This window comes from Candidozyma pseudohaemuli (genome assembly GCF_003013735.1).
Source record: "Candidozyma pseudohaemuli strain B12108 chromosome Unknown scaffold00003, whole genome shotgun sequence".
Lineage (NCBI taxonomy): Eukaryota > Fungi > Ascomycota > Pichiomycetes > Serinales > Metschnikowiaceae > Candidozyma > Candidozyma pseudohaemuli.
In genome coordinates, this window is record NW_020194437.1 from 813,476 (window position 1) to 829,927 (window position 16,452).

A 16,452-nucleotide genomic window follows, 5' to 3' on the forward strand; every position below is an offset into this window, starting at 1 on the left:
TAAAATAATAAGAGGGATCTTTTGATCATCAGCTCGTTGAATTATTTGTTGTATTCAGAACGGACTGAAGTCGTTGATCAATTATCAATGATCATGGCCACGATCGTTTTTAAGGTTAATGAGATAAAAGGTTCGAATCATGGTTCAGCTCAAAAATGAAGCGGTTTACCTTTAGAGCCAATTGAGGTCACTTTGTAGTACAGTATGATGCATGATGTGTGCAATAGAATGATGCCCTTTGCACCTAGATGCGTGTAGTCCTTGAACCAGCAATGCAACTACGGACGCAATGGAGTGACTGAACTTCGAAAATTATGATTATTTTAAAAACCAATTTTATTTCGATCAATGAAGAGTTTTTTATGGTGAAGAGCACGCTACTGGTGGCCCGAGCAGTTATCAATCTTCCTCAAGCATATTCGCCGACACACTTTGCACAACCAGGGTGTCCTCTGTAAGTTTATTTTTAATTGAGAAGCCATAAATTGCATAAATCACAAGAAGCAGCAAACATGCTCAATTGGATGCAAATGTCGAACGGCAGAACGCTCTATCTCTGCCAAAAATCAACCATGTCAGCTCACAAGGAAACATTAACTGATAACGCAAGCAGTCCACAAAAAAATACTGGATCCTACAAATGCAAATAAGTCCCCAACACTGAATTTGGTAGAAAAATGAGCGTCAATTTATGTAGAATATTTTAATATGCAATTAGAATCTCTCCCATGATGATCTCTCTGAACTACTTCTTATGAGGAGATGTTACCCAACAAGACATCAATCCATGTCGTATTCAAGCAGTAAACACCGTTTATACGTGAGTTGCTACTCTCATTGCTTATCTCTTGATATGAAAGCTATCAATCTCACCAATGTATACATTGATAGCATGGGACACCATGACTCTAGGCGAATCCTCTTCTTCTGTTTCAATTTCAATGCTGAATCTGAGCTGATACTCTCTGTGGAGAGAATTTGAGTGAAGCGATGGCTCAAGATCATGGGGAATTTTACACAAATTCACATCATTTCGAAAGTCGAAAACGCCCACGTCATTTGGTTTGTGAGTTAGAGTGTAGTCCTGTTGAGGATCGGGTATTTCTATCACGTTGGTTTCGATTGTCCAATCCTGTGGGGTCATTCGCAAGGTCCTTTGAAAAATTTCAACCTTCCAACAGTAGAAGCCATAAACTGTATCCGTGGTGTGTGGACCCTCTATAATGAACTTAACACTAGGACCAATACACATCCCAGGGCTCAAAAAAAGATCATCCTCGTGAAGTACTTTGGAAGTGAACTGATTCGGCCACTCCTTGATGTGAGTAGATTCAAAACCCTCAATAATATGAAAACACTTTGACAAAGGCAAAGAGAGCTGATGATCGGCCTTACCGGATGCATATCTTGTTTTGTTCCTCAACTTCCACAACCCATTGGAGGCCACCAAACCCAAGTCATCCACTCTCTGGGTAAGATCATCCTCGTCCTCCTCTTCGTCGTCAGTTGCATAACTGAGTGAGCTTGATGAATAAATCGTTGTGACAGCGGTCACAGTGTATTTCTGGCACAGGACACACGTTTGGTGGCCCAAACAATCCTCCACGTTTGATAATTTCTCCAGCACATAATCCACTATGTTTGGGACAAGATTTTCTGTCCTGGTAAGCAGGTCAACAAAAACTAAATCTTGTGCCTTGTACACCTTCGCTTTTGCGGTCTTCTCCGAAGAATCAAACTCCGAACCAATTTCTATATCCAACAGAGTGTGAATATTTGCTGAACATGGCTTTTCTCCTCGACACTCAGCCTGAAGGTCGAACTCGAGCCGGTATGTTCGACTGCAAGTGTCGGAGTGAAAGGTTGGTCCAAGGTTTGGAAGATCGCAGTCAAAGAGCGAAGCTTCGAGCAAACACACAAAACCATCAGCCGAGTTGGTGAATAGTTGCGGGCTGCAGTCAAAATCTGAATCTGAATCTTTCAAAAGGAGCCTTCTGGTTTCTTCGGCGACTCCATTGACAAATTTTTTTGGCTTAAACTGAAGATGCTCCACGAGAGTGACGGTGACATGCTTTATAGAAACATCACTATCACAAGAGCACAAAGTGGCACTCTCCTGTCTGATCTGTAAACTCAAAAAATCATTGATGTTTGAACCACTTCTCACAATGTTGCAGGACAGCAAGAGATTATATTCATCGGGTGGAATGTAGCTCGCAACAGCTTGTAGGTTGATGGAATTTTTGTGTCTCTCTTCAAGCTCATTGCCGAACTCCGAAGCATTCTTCAACTCGATATAATCATCCTGAGACTCCAATTCTTCTTTCGAATTGTCTCGCCCCTCATAGGAAAAGCTGACATCAAGAGGCATTTTGAATTCTCCCACTTGGAGAAGACGTACACAGATGAGAGCATCCTCACCCCACGAATCAAACCATTGTGATGAAATCATCAGAAGTTGGTGCAAATACATGAACGAATACACAATCCGACCTTGGCCATCATCAAGTTTGGGCCACAGCCCGAACTTCAGAACACCTTCAGACTTTTTGACATCGTTTAAGGGATATTCTTTACGAGACAAAGTCTTAAAATCCTGAACCTGCAACGAACTGGCAGTCCAGGTTTCGTTGTCGATTTCGAATGTGTGTGTATCATATGATATGTAATCACTATCTTTCAAAGTGGCAATTGCACTAGAAAGAGATTCGGGCGATTTTTGTCTTTCAATGAAATATAAGGTGCAATCAGTCATGGTTTCGATGAAGCCTCACGAAACGGGCGGTATTTATATGGGTGCGATTGATATCCTTATGATGATTATACACCTCAGGAAATATAATCACAATAATCATGACATGCTAATTACTAAATCGGGCTTGACTTGCATTACTTTAGCAAGCATGATGATGAAGCTGCTGACCTGTATTATTTGATAACCCGAATGAGCTTCGCAGCACCTCAGGAAGCAGAAGGAAGTGTAAGAAAATATTGAAATGCTTTCAATGGCACCGAAAATAGCAATCACTTAATCAGAGCTTTGATCACGGGGATAACAAGTTGTGAAAAAGATTCTTCAAAAGGTGTGAATTAATTTGAAAATACCACTGCTTTGAAGGTAAGGTCTAGCGCAGCATGCATTAGGCTGCAAAATATTCTCGACAAAATTATCAGCCTGAACCAACGAGGCTTTATCAAGAATAGAAACATCTACAATAAGACAATCGAGTTCTTTTCCGTGATTCCATTGGTGAAGACTATAAAAGCAAATTCCCCGCAAGCCATTTTGATGGCAGACTTTACTAAAACTAGACTGGAAGCTGATCTAATGGTTTTTTATTCTATGTAGAGGTAAATAGGGTTTTCCATTTAATCAGATGAATCTAACAAAAAAAAAAAAAACTAAAGCATTTGATCGCATTTCTCATAACTAAATCAGATCATTATGAGATGCGGCTCGGGAAATTCATAATTAACTTCAAAATGCTGATTCTTGGGGGTCAAGAAGTACAACTTCGGGTTCTGATGCGGCACGAGACAACCTTTCACCATTGATCTTCAATCTCGCACTAGAACCCTTTCTTCGTCATTTGAAAACCCTTAAGGGCCTCCCCCTCAAGTACCAAGGTCTTGAATAGTATTCGGTATCATGTCTTCGCAGATGACGTTCACGTTTACTTGAACAGTTTTCGGGATTATACTCATTGCCGAGCGATGATCCGTCAATTTGAGATAGCTAGCAATAGTCTTCCCAATCCTAACAAATCAAAACTTATTGAGTTTCATTGAAAATATCCGAAATTGACGGTTGATATTCTTCCTTACTTGAAAACATCCATCCACCTGACGGACATGTCGTACCTTGGTCCCCAGATCAAAGGGACTGACTGGACCTCGTTCATTGCAAACTTGCAAAAGTTGAAGAAAAAAATACTCATTCAACACATTTACTCAAATTGCCAAATCACTGGTGGAGAGAGTCGCAAGGCAACGAGCCGATGGAACTCAATGTCATGCTGGCTCCGCTCCACACCTCTTCTCAAAAAAAAAAATTCAGCACTTAAATAGCTTTTTAAAAATTGTTTACCGCACGTACCTCCAAAGGCTACCTGATAGTCGAGATGCCGCCATCTCAAAGAAGCTAAGGAACGTATATATCCGATGACATTAATCTTCACTTCTTTTGCGATGACATGCTAGAGCCTAGTGACGACACAGGGGAACGACTCAGTTCAGGTGTGGTCAAGCGGAGCTAGTCTGGAAGCTGATGAGAGGGTTTTTTCTCTATATAAACTTAACCAACAAAAAAAGACCATAAGCAAATCATAAACAAAAAAAATGGACGAGTCCGGATTCGAACCGGAGACCTTTCGCATGCTAAGCGAACGCGCTACCAACTACGCCACACGCCCTGGAAGAAGTGGTCCCTAGCAGGATCGAACTGCTGATCTTGGCGTTATTAGCACCACGCCTTAACCAACTGGGCCAAGGGACCTACTGTGAAGGAATGAAAGTGCGCGCTGAATATGGAAGAAAAATGTTACCAGGTCACGTGACTAAATATATACAAAATATGCAGGTTTGGTCGACTTTTTATGCACTAGAGTGCTTAGACTTGCAGATTGATAGTGATAGTCTGGAATGAACATGAATGAATATGACTGTCTCTCCTTGAAAAGGCTCAATATAAGTCAAATAAAACGCGAGTTGTAAGCATGATCAGCTTTTCTCCTAGTTGTAAATTAATTATCGTGTAAAAATGGCTGCAAGTGATATTTTGAGGACAGCTCGAAACACAAAATGGAGTAACATGGGATTGAAGAGAGAATTAGCTGTAGAAAAGTGTTGAGGCCAAAAAGCAGGGTCGAAAATATATGGGGAACCGAAAAGAATCACAATCGGCGTCAATTGTGATTTTTGTCGGGGCAAAGAATTTACAATATTGTGCATCAGGTTGAGATTCTATGACAGAAGTGAAAATAGTGTACTCGATCCAGATTGGAGTTCAATGTGTAAAGTGTCGATATCACTTAACTACTCGAACTCGAAAATCAGTCATTGGTTGTGTCACCAAATTAGTCATTTGCCACTGGTGATTTCCAATGTGAGTCATGAGCTAACATATAAGGAGGCACGAAAATTGGATTTAAGAGGTCAATTTTTTTCAAACAGTTCCATTGCCATCAAATCAGCCCTAAAGAGCAATTTCAACCAATGACGGATTCTGGGCTCTTAGTTGCACGTATTGAACGTGCAAAAAACGACGATCTCGTCTTAAGAAGAGAAGCTAGTGAAACGCAGCTAGAAGCATTGAGTCATATACCAGAAAAGAGAGATAGGTGCGAGGATACTGATGACCCTCCTAACGTCAAGAGAGTCAAGGACGATAATGAAGTTGAGTACACAGAAACCCAGACGTTGGTAAATGTGGCTGCTTCTGAAAGCGACGAAGTCAATGAGTCAGATGAAGAGGACGATGAAAGTGGTGATTATTGGAGTGGGGAAGAGGAAGCAGCGTCGGACTGGGATGGAGAGTCGGTCAACGAAGAAGACGAGGAGTCAGAGTTCATCATATAACGGAGCTGGTCTTCGTAGCGGTGAATCTTGAGGAATCGGAGACCAGGGTATACGGAAAGTCAATTGAAACAGGTTTTCAACAGGGTTTTTGTAGGCCAACTGTGTGATAGCCAACAGACGGATAATGTAGTTTGATAAGATATTCTCGGGACAAGCTCTCCACCAATCGTCGAGTTGAATTCGATATATAGCAAAGCTCACTCAATTGAAGCTCCTGGATTGATTCTTCCAGCATCCAATTTTCAGAGGAATTGATCGAAGCATTGTTTAATCAAGCAAACAAACAGAATTCGTCTTCTCTTTCCATAAATGATAAACCTCCATGGTATTATGCTCACAACACATCCTCTTGTATGATACCCAATCTCGACCACACATTCCACTGCCTCTTTAACAAACCAAATAAACCACCTCCACCTCCACTCTCACAATTCCAGCTTTCTCAAAATTCCTACCAACCCAGGAAACCCCGATTCCAAGAAATCGGAGCCACACGAGCAGCTTGTCACCTCGTTTTACCCTCTCCACATGAAACTGTCCTCCACCTCCACGCAACCGCCATACTTGATTAAAAGTGAGGCTTTCTGTACCGCCTCTTTATCTGTGACACAATAGGTTGCAAAGTCAGATAAGAACAATGGCCCGTAGGGTTACAGAGCAATCTGCAAACACAAAGCAGGCAAATCTTATTTTGCATAAGCAGAAAGTTTAACCTCGAAGGTACGAGTCGAGAGCTTAATTTAGTTTTGAGTAAGCTTCCACAGCCGAGTGGTTAAAGTCTAGGGCACGAAGTGGCAGGTACGAAAGCAAGTTTAGAGAATTTTTTTATCGAGCGCCTGCTTCTACAAAGCATCGATAAAACCTTGTTCGAGGAGAGAAGCACACGAGCAAAAGCCAAACTTTAAAGTTTAAGCGGAAATATAAGCGGGAAGCCGCCAATAGGAGAGCTGCTGTAGAACCGCTAGTGGCATTGCTAAAACAAAAAATAGATTCCAATGCAACCTCGTCTATGCTCACCGCCTAAGACCCTGGTACAAAGCACAGACCACAGAGTAATCGGCCGGGCCGCATTGATAATGATGTCAGCGTGGAGGAAAAGACCGCCATGTAAGGAGAAACAAAAGTTTCTCCAGAAGCGCTGTGTTACGGTTTTTACCGCAGGCGAAGCTCAGCGGTTAAAGTTTTTCAGAGGTACGGCTACGGCGAGTTTTCAGGCCAAGTGGCCCGAAAAGGGGACCAAAAAGGGGATTAAAACGGGGACCAAAAGATGGCTGATGGTGGGTTTGAGAGGTGAATTTGCAGCAGAGCTTGTAGTGAATAATGAGAAACTGAATTCTGATTTGATGTGCTTCTGGCAACGTTGACGCCGCCGAAGGAGTCAAATGCATGAATCGGGGCTGGTAGGCAACGCCAAAATAGCTTGCTTTGGCATTTGACCTTCAGACACCGGTGGAGACACTGGCCGACCATGCTTCTGACAGGAGCGGCACCAAAGCAGGTGATGCAAAATGGAAGGGGTGTTTGCGAAAGGCATTTGGTGATTGCTATGTCAGCCTAGCGGTCTGGATGGTCTGGTGGTGTCTAGAAGAGCCGGATATGCTTAATTTGGCTGCAAAATAGGAGGCCACTGATAAGCCGAGATCAAAGTTACCAGATCAAGTAGGCAGATTTGTACATCAACAAAGCCAGATCAACGGGGCCAAAACAAAACAATCGGATCGGCCCATAAGCATTCCACTATGCGGCAAGAAAGACAAGTCTACGTGGAGTATCACCATACAATCGGATGTCGGTCGTCTCCAGATTTCCATATGGAGCAATGGAAAAAACGACTTTACCCGTGCGTGAATAAAGCCGACCGTTAAGGTTTGGCAGGAGCCTGTTTAGAGGCGGAAAAGCTGATAAGAAGTAGAAGTAAGTTTTGGAAATGGTAAAAGAAGGGGAAGAGCACTGCCTACCAGTTGGCCGAGTCGCTGCCGGAACGCTAAAGTTAGGCGAGAGAAAAAGAAAAAAAAAAAAGAAGAATTTCTGAAATCAACGAAAATCAGAAACTTTCAATCAGGTGGTGGAGGTGTTGATGAAAGGGCCCAGTGTAACGTTGCAGAGGCTGGTGTGGCGAATTTTTCAGATCTAGACTGGGCCAGGAGTAGGCGGTTTAGTGCGCGCAGATGCCAATGCGGGAGGGTGCACGGAGCGGCATATAGCGCGTGCGGCGAGGGTGGATACAATGCCGGTATATGCTGAGCGGCGACTACCTGCAGTACCACATATAACCGTTTTGCCCCAACTGTCTCGTGCGATGTTTACAGCCAAAAAAACAAGCGTAGTAGAGGAGGGGCGAGATAATAGGGGCAGGCCAGGGGCAGGGCCGATAGGAGGCTTAGCGGGAGACCTCTGCAGGAGTCCGTAACCAACGCAGCCGAGACGCAGACCAAGCAGCTGCGAGGCAAGTGGGCGGCCGAGTGCAGCAAGAAAATAACCCCAGCTGGGATACCAGCATTCCACATAGGCACTAGCGAACCTAAATGGGGCGGATATTTTGTGCAATAAGGTTTCGGAAATGCACCACAACAAACACCTCAAAGGTGCCATTGACAAGTGGTTCCTGACGATCTGCCCCGTTGGCCCCATTGGGCAATTTGTGGATGCCTCGATGGATGCTTCGTTGGGTGCTTTTGTCGATGGATGCTTATTTTGAAATATCTATTTTGTGGTGCCATGAGTTTGGTGCCATTGGTGCCATTGGTGCAATTGGTGCCATTGAGGGTAGATCAAAAGCACCATTTCACCAATTGTCCAACAACCAATGGCGTTGTGTGAGCATTGTGGATTCTCAGGGTCCTTTGATAGACAAGGCTTGGCCGGGTCCAACAGAACAATCCAAATCGCACATCCAGACGGTGGTCTAGACGAGCATTGTGGGGATTGTTTATTTGGCAGGAATCGGCTTTTTTGTAGATCGGTTTTGTTGATCGGTGTTTTGCCTTGGCTGCGAAAGAGCCGAGGGTGCGGGAGGAGTTCTACCGAAAACGGTTCGATTGGCGAAAAAACGTCAATTTTTTTTAAAGGTACCCCTTTCCACCAACACCTCTGACGTCAAAAACCCACTTGCCTCGTTTTTGGCACTTTGGTTCGCTGGGTCTGAGGCTGTGGAACTCCGAATCTAGACCGCGCGCTGCGGCGGCGGTGTTAGCAGGCTTGGAGGGGCCAAGGGGGCCGGTCCAACGGCAATTGAACAATGCCCAACCGCCCTATTGTAGATCGTGAAAGCAGGGACCCCTGAATCCGTGAACATCGCTTGCGGTCGCTTAGTACTGGGAAACGGTGGTGTCTTCTTTTTTTTTTTCACGGGAAGCTTTTATCCTGCATACAAGCAGCTCGACCCAGCCGAGGCGGCGGTAAGCTCTTGCATTGTGTATGCACGGCCCACGCATGCACAGGGAACCCTGCACAGCTACATGTACACTAGGGCATTGTTCGGGCCTTTTCTGCTGCGGGCTTTCTGCGGGCTGGATGCGGGCTGGACGCGCGCGGACGCGGGCTATGTGCAGGGGCGTATTTATCCAACCACAGCTCTAGGAAAGCCAAACGGCCCACTAGCAGAACGGCCAGATAGACCCCCCCCACTGAATAATGCCTCCCCCCTGGCCGCCTCATAAAAGGCAATGGTGCCCGTGGATTTCCAGCCTCAGTACCGGGCGTCGCACCAGTAGAAGGAATACAGCCACCCCATCAAAAAGCACTTTTTACTCAACCTCCCCCCGCCAAAACCACATTACCAAAATCACAAAGTCCACTTTCGGCGCCAGTTTTCAACCAGGCCCCCCAAGTCCCCATTATCCTGCCATATCTCGCCAGCTCCCCAGCCGGGTTCTGGACCGCCTGCCTAGATTTTCCTGCTTCCTGCCTCAGTAGTCGCTGCGTCCAGGCGCACTCCTGCCTCATCTCCTGCCCACTGCAGCTTATAATCCAACCCAATCCACCGCCGAACGTTTGGACCACTTTTCTTTAGCGGTTGGACGGGCGCCAGGAGTATTGTTTTTGAATTAGTGATACCAGAGGTTACACCGTCTGCAAGTACACACACACGAGACCGTCCAGATATACAGGGTATACAGAGTATCCACCGTCAGACCATCCCAGACCGATTATAGTTATCCAGCTTCAGGTCATCAAAGCGTTACTTCAAAGGAAGCTCCATTCGAATCCATCAACAGCATCGACAGCAAACAGGTCCGATAGCAAATAGCCTCGTCGCTTACTGCCCCGCTGAATCTCCATAGATCCATCCAGGTTAACAGCTCCAGCCTACAACAGCTCCAGCCTACAACAGCTCCAGCTGAAAACACAATCCAGAAAGTGAAACAACCCCCTTTGTGAAACATCCCATGAGCGGCTTGGGCATCGTTCTCGAAGAAGCTGAGAACAGGCCCGCCGAGGCGTTCGGCGAACCGCTCCTACCTCCCCTTCCGAAAGGTGAACCCTTCCTCCGCCTGATTCTGACGTCTTTCGTCTCCCTCAACGACCTGCCCGCCTCCTCCTCCCACAACCACTCGCATCTGGCGCTGACCGACGACGGCCTAGGCGATTTCCTCCTGAACGGCCTGTACGCCTCCTATGAGCTCGATCTGCCCAGTCTCCGAATCGACGCCATGCCGCTACAGTTCCCAGGCGAACAGCTGCTGCCCAGCCAGGTGCCCCCTCTGCCGGCAACGCTGGGCCTGCTGCCGTTGCGCAGACTCAAGTCGTTGAAGAAAGGCATCAGAAAGCTCTCGCTCCTGAAAATCACCAACTCCTCCGACGACAAGAAACCCTTGTTTCTGCCGCTCCAGAGCAGCGAGGTCTCGCTGGTGTCGCTGAACCAGTTGCACTCTGCCCTGAGCGTGGAGTCGTCTCAGAGCCAGCCTTTCCAGGCCCAGCCCATCCAGGTGCAAGCTACGGCGCCAATGGGCCAACACAGCCATAGTAACAGCCAGAGCAACAGCCTCCAGAGCCACGGCCCCAGCGTCAGCAGTGCCGCCACCAGCGGGCCTGCCAGTGTTTCTGACGAGCTTCCTACAAGACGCAGAACGCTTCTGAACCCAATGGGCTCTGTGGCTTCTACACCGCCAGTTCCTTCTCCGGTGATCATGCTCCTGGAGAACCTCACGCTATCGAAGAAGAACCTCAGCGATACCGAGCAGAGCTTTTTCGATAACTTGCAGAGCGACGCCCATCTGGCTTCTCTGCGTGAGGAACGCATCGACAGCATCGACAAGCTCACCACGTCGGACGAGTTGATCGAATACCTGCTCTTCCTCCACGAGCACAAGAAACTGATTGAATCTGCATACGCCGTGACAAAAGATCGGCTCTCCCACCTGGGCTGGTGTCTGTCCAGCGATCTCGAGAACTTGTCTCTCCAGAGAGATCTGTCCTTGAGTCAGATCGACACCAAGCTCCTCAAAATCGAGGAGAGACTCAATCTGCGGTTCAACTTGTCGATGCTCAACAACGCCAGCGTCCAGCCCAAGGTGATGCTGGTGAGAGCCTCCAAAACCCCGTCCATGAGCCCCAGCCTCAAGATGCTTGAATCCAGGTGCTTGTCGTTTGCCATGGAGACGGGGGAGGCATAGATCGGCTTGATCTACAAATTCCCAAAAATAGAGGACCGTTTCCGGTCTGATAGAGTTTACGAAGACAGGCACTTTGGTGCCACATCTGGAAGTTGGTTTTTGCAACTTCTCATGACGGAGGTCTGTCGCCTAAGGCAGATTTCCAGACGGCTTGCATTTTACTTCTGCCTCCGGGCGCTTTACGCATTTGTCAGGGATCTTTCGGCGCTGCTACTGCTGCCGAGGAAAAGTTCAACGTACGAGAAAACGAATTATGTGAATAACTGTTTATAGAGGTGGCCACCTTTAATGGCTGCCAAATACACCCACTTGAGAAGCCCACTGTAGGGCGTGCCATGGCGCTATGCCACGCAACTGAAAAATTAAAACAAAAAAAAACAGTGCAAAATGCACCCAGTGCAGACGATGGGCTGAGTGGTCGTGCGCGGCGCATTGTTTGGTGAAAATACCGCATTGTCTGGCCGACGGGCCAGGTGCCGGACCGCGATCGGGTAGCGATGGCTCCAGTGCCATATGGCGCATGCTGCACGTCTGACATGCGCGGTCAGCGCGGCTTAGCGCTCTATATGCACGATTTATGCCGCCTGAGGACAACACACATCGATATTGGGACACTTGCCAGACTAGAGCTGGCGTCTTGTATGCAGGCATGAAACTTCCCACCCTCCCTTTTCGCAGCCACTTGGGCCCTAGTTTGGCCGAATAGGGATCAAGGGTCAATTGCAACGGCTTAGTAATGGTCTTGAAAAGAGTCAATCTGTGGAATTCTCCTGCACAAGCAACGTTCGAGACCCGGGCCTGCCCCAAATCGCAGTGCTCATGGCCCCAGCGTCGAGCCACACGCACAACGCACACTGTTCAAGACATCCCCTATCGAAAAGCCAGACATAGGGGTGGAGCAAACGGGCAATTGACCATTGAGAATTCCATGAATCCACAAACCCCTGAGGTGCTGAACCAACAGCCATTGGCTGGGGGTAAACGGCTGGACCAGCCTGCAGGCTTAGGCCTAGGCCTCCGAACCAAGACATGGTCCGTATCACATTCATCTAGCTGAGCGTCAAGCCCAATGGAGAACAATACCGGCCATTATGGGAGAAACAAAAACGGAGCAGCCGAGGAGCTCTCAAGCTTGGCCTGTTTCATTTGGAGATTTCCAAAACCTTAATCTTAGATTATCTGCGGTAAGCGACTTGGGGCTTGCACAACGTAGATAAGACCGAGGTCGTTTCACCTGGCAACCGTCCGCATGAAACATGTATCTGTGGCCCTGGAAGACTCGTAAAACCACGCCTATACGGAATTGGCAACCAGAGTTGCCCAAACACGCCGAAAACGATCGAAAAGCCTGACGCAACCTAAAAAGCCATGGTGGCTCAGGTGTAAGACACGCAGACACAGGCCCTGGCTGCACAGCCCGGAAATAGACCACAAAGACGGTTGGAGTTGAAGCTGGGAGTTGGTGGTGTACGGGTGCAACGTCTTAGTGGACTGAAATATTTTTCAGCCTGGGGTGCAGGAACGGAACTGGAGCACTGGCTTACCAATGGCTGGACGCCGCTTTGAGCTGGTTTTGTGTCAGCTTTTAGTTTCAGCCGCTCACTAGCACGATCTAGACCAGCAATGCACAGTGCCACATGAGCCTCAGGGCGTCGGACTATGTGGTGCGGAAAACCACTTGGTTTTGGAGCTTGAGCGGAATGTCCAGGTGTGGATGTCAAATTGTGGATTGGCTGCTGGAAAGGGCTCTAGTTTTGTGATCGAATTTTGATCGAATCTTGATTGGTGGTTTGTAGGTTTGCGGTTGGCCCAAACGGGTAAAGATTCTCTAGAAGGGGATGTCCTTAAGGTGAGAGGTTCAGCATGGTTGAACAAACATGCCCAAGGCGTCCTCTTTGGCATGACCACGACAATGGCACAAGCCGTTTCCTTTGCTCTCACGAGCGGAAATTGTAGACTCAATAGCACAAACGATCTGGATCGTCCATCTCCAGCATTGTTCGTATCGAAGTTGCGTTGTGATCGCCATGCAAGACAAAAGCTGTTGGGACAATGCCACCGATCCGTTCTTCGGCCAATTGTGTGCTTCGAGTTAGTCAAGCTTCAAAGCTTCTCTAGAGCTCGTCTTTGGAGTTCTCCTCGACTGTTCTCCAACCATTAACGCACCAGTTCTCCGGACACGGCAACAAGCTCTCCTCCAGGGTGGCGAATCTCACACAAAAACGCTCTTTTCCGTCGTCCTTGATGAATGAGCTTCGAACAAGGCTCTCATTCCGCTTTTGGGCGGACTCGAAGGCTGCTTGTAGTCCCTCGTCTGTGTATTCACAAACATTCCCAGCGGAACACGGCGTCACCCTGACCACAGCGCCGTCTGCATCGAACTTGACCGTTGTGCCTTCCAGAAACTCGATCAAGTACGCTTTCAGAAGCACCTTGTACGCCACGGTTCCAATGAATCGAACACCGTCAACTATTAAGTCGATTGCGGAATGGAAAGTCTTGTGAATGAAGTCTCTAGATCCGTCACGGACGGTCGGCCAGAGATTGCGTCTTCTGATGACAATTCCTCTCTTGACATCTTCTTTTTCGTCTGCCGTACGGTTGGATAAGCCCTTGACAATGTCGTCGAAACTGTACCAAGCCCAACCTGATGAGATGGTCAAGTTCTCGTCCTTGTAGAAAATGACGCTAGTTATTGGAAACATGTCCTGAAGTGCTCCCCTTGAATGACTGATGTAAAACTCTGAGTCGCTCACTGCAAAGTATTGTCCTTGAGTGGTTCTATGGACCATGTCTTGATGTGTGGTGAAATTGAATTCCACAAGCGTACAGTTGAAAAAGTTATTCGTGTCATCAAATTGGACGAAAAACCCTGCTATCGTAGCCCAAAGGGCCATGAAAGCTATGAGTTGATGCATAAAAAGTGTTGATGTAGTAGTGCGGATGATACAGTACTGATAAGGTAGGTCCGTTCTTGGACGACAGATGTGACAAAATTTGGACAATTGAGTGACATCGAAAATTCAGAAAGAATGTAGAGCTGTGTTGGATTTGGGTGGCAAATGGGCTGTCTGATTAAGGAATGAATCGAAACGTACAAAAGGTCAGACCAAGATATAGTGAGTCTGACTGGGTAGGCTGGGATTGGGTCATTCGTTGCTCAGGTGAAGGAATAAATAGAAATTTGTCCAGACTTTGAGAACCTCCCAGTCCTAGCATTTTCCAAGTCCAACAACAACATATACCTCGTAACATCCAATTTTCAAACCATGGAAACACGTCTAAAAGAGCTTCTGCCAAGACCCCCGATTTTCACACCATTTAGTCGAGAGAATATCACGATCTTCCACTGTTACTGTACCGTTGTAATGCTCCACGGACGAACGATATCCACCCGGGTGTTCATAAGCGATTCTCACAATCCTCGAAGTCTGACCCTCATTCTCATTGACCATGTGGCCAAAAACTTTGTCGGCAAGGATTTGCAGAGCCTCATAGTCACACTCAATACCTGAAGAACAGATGCTGATCATGTAGTTTCCCTCGCTCAGGGCGTAGTCACCGATGTAGCAGATTCTCTTCTCTACCTCCATTATGACGTCCTCGGGCTTCCGTTTTGGCACAGCTTTCTTTCCATTGGATACTTCGGGGTTTATAAGTGAAAACCCACGGATTACTACTTCAGAAGGAGTTGAGCTTTCACTGCCGTTGCGGGTTTCCACAACCAATGCATCTAAATCCAATGGATCGAAAATCAAGCGATCGAATAGGTCACGCGATAGTGCCAATTCTAGCGTTGGCAAATCCTTGGCCATGAAGAACCGGTTACCCTCTAGAAAAGTAACGAGGCCCTGAACCGTATCGTAGACATAACCTCCGGAGATTTCGTCAGAGAGCGTCACGTGGGTGGCATTGAAGTAGTTGTTGGCACTCTTGAACTGAATTTCGAGTGCATAGGAGCTTGCTATTAGAAAAAACGCCAAAAAGAACATGTAGTAATGAGGTGCATTTGTTGATCTTATCAAATGGCTGCGAAACTGGGGCTGATAATGTGGTGCAAGGGTCTTGCCGTTTTAGTTGGTTTCGAAGAAATCGGCAATTCTGGGGGTGATTGAAGGATATTTTTAATAGGATTATGAGGAAGTTTTCGATAGATATGATAATGCTGAGATCGAGGTGTGTAAGTGTATCGCCATAGTGTACGCTCTTGTGGAAGTACACATAGATTCACCGAAAAATTGATAAACCTATCCTCAGAACTTCTTCACAATGAAGTAATCGTTTATTTTGAGTTCAATTGAAATGAAAAGAGCAAAAAGTCAGGTATGTTTATTCTGGGTAGTAGACTCACCATGACTGCGAAATGCTTCTCAGACTGGTATTCAAAGGCCATAGATCAAATGAATCCCAATTGTTTTCCTTAAGAGCTTCATGAGGTACTGTCAGGCGTTCAAAACATATGGTGAATTGATCGACATCAAAAGTCTACAGCAAATAGTCGAGTTACATCGTCAATGACTCTACCCACCTAGTGCATCCAGACATTCAATGCAACGAACATGAACGACATGGGATATGAAGGCAAGCTTCAGTGGTTTGGTAAAGTTGAGAGAAAGAAGACGAACTTCATCGAAAGGAGATGCTGTACCAACCATCGACAATCAATAGTGATTGTGAAGGAATAGGTTCAACACCAGATGATCCTACAAACAAATAGCAGCACAAATGCAGCAACTTTCCTGCTTTTCCAACAAGTATTAACACCTTCAAAGAAGTATTCACACCTCCAAGCAAAAAGCAAAACCCAAATCTTCCAAATCAGCCCAAGATGAGAATGTGCCGAAAACGCAGAATCCACGGGCGCCAGAGGACGCCGCGGTATGAGACGTAGTTCGTGTCCCGGTGTTACCCGGGTTACTCTAGCTACTCTTTCCCCTCCAGTCGCCCATTGGTGTAGGCGGTGCAGTGAATGAGCAGCATCTCGTTGAAGTTTGAAGAGAGCAGAATTTTCTGCTTATATAGTGGTTTGGTCACGTGGACGAAGTCACGTGAACGAAAGTTGTTGGAGCACTTTTGCCGGGCACCACGCCCTAGTTTGTAGGTGGTTCTAGCTTAGACGTATTTGTGACTCAAAGGTGTACTGTTTAATAAAATTTGTAGTCCATTGGGGTATTTTTTGTTAAGGGGGCCGTGTGCCCTAAGTGAACACTCTTGTTGCCTATGCAGTCTGCATCAATTTCCCACAAGACCATCTTTTCGA

General features: G+C 46.7%; 5 protein-coding genes and 2 non-coding genes across 7 annotated transcripts; 2 read left to right on the forward strand and 5 right to left on the reverse strand.

Moving 5' to 3' along the window:
- Positions 1–841: 841 nt before the first annotated feature.
- C7M61_002117 (uncharacterized protein) lies at positions 842–2,755 on the reverse strand (the record flags this gene model as incomplete). The annotated part of the gene is made up of 1 exon (XM_024857503.1): positions 842–2,755. One exon carries the CDS (start codon positions 2,753–2,755, stop codon positions 842–844), a length of 1,914 nt encoding a protein of 637 aa, XP_024714639.1.
- A 1,584-nt stretch (positions 2,756–4,339) lies between these two features.
- Positions 4,340–4,412, reverse strand: C7M61_002118. The gene has a single exon. It is a non-coding gene; the product is annotated as a tRNA-Ala (tRNA).
- A 9-nt stretch (positions 4,413–4,421) lies between these two features.
- C7M61_002119 lies at positions 4,422–4,495 on the reverse strand. The gene has a single exon. It is a non-coding gene; the product is annotated as a tRNA-Ile (tRNA).
- A 719-nt stretch (positions 4,496–5,214) lies between these two features.
- C7M61_002120 (uncharacterized protein) lies at positions 5,215–5,577 on the forward strand (the record flags this gene model as incomplete). Its single annotated transcript, XM_024857504.1, has 1 exon — positions 5,215–5,577. One exon carries the CDS (start codon positions 5,215–5,217, stop codon positions 5,575–5,577), a length of 363 nt encoding a protein of 120 aa, XP_024714640.1.
- Positions 5,578–9,965: 4,388 nt separating this feature from the next.
- C7M61_002121 (uncharacterized protein) lies at positions 9,966–11,192 on the forward strand (the record flags this gene model as incomplete). The annotated part of the gene is made up of 1 exon (XM_024857505.1): positions 9,966–11,192. One exon carries the CDS (start codon positions 9,966–9,968, stop codon positions 11,190–11,192), a length of 1,227 nt encoding a protein of 408 aa, XP_024714641.1.
- A 2,114-nt stretch (positions 11,193–13,306) lies between these two features.
- On the reverse strand, positions 13,307–14,089 carry C7M61_002122 (uncharacterized protein; the record flags this gene model as incomplete). Its single annotated transcript, XM_024857506.1, has 1 exon — positions 13,307–14,089. The coding sequence occupies one exon, from the start codon at positions 14,087–14,089 to the stop codon at positions 13,307–13,309; it is 783 nt and encodes a 260-aa protein (XP_024714642.1).
- A 384-nt stretch (positions 14,090–14,473) lies between these two features.
- On the reverse strand, positions 14,474–15,184 carry C7M61_002123 (uncharacterized protein; the record flags this gene model as incomplete). Its single annotated transcript, XM_024857507.1, has 1 exon — positions 14,474–15,184. The coding sequence occupies one exon, from the start codon at positions 15,182–15,184 to the stop codon at positions 14,474–14,476; it is 711 nt and encodes a 236-aa protein (XP_024714643.1).
- Positions 15,185–16,452: the final 1,268 nt, after the last annotated feature.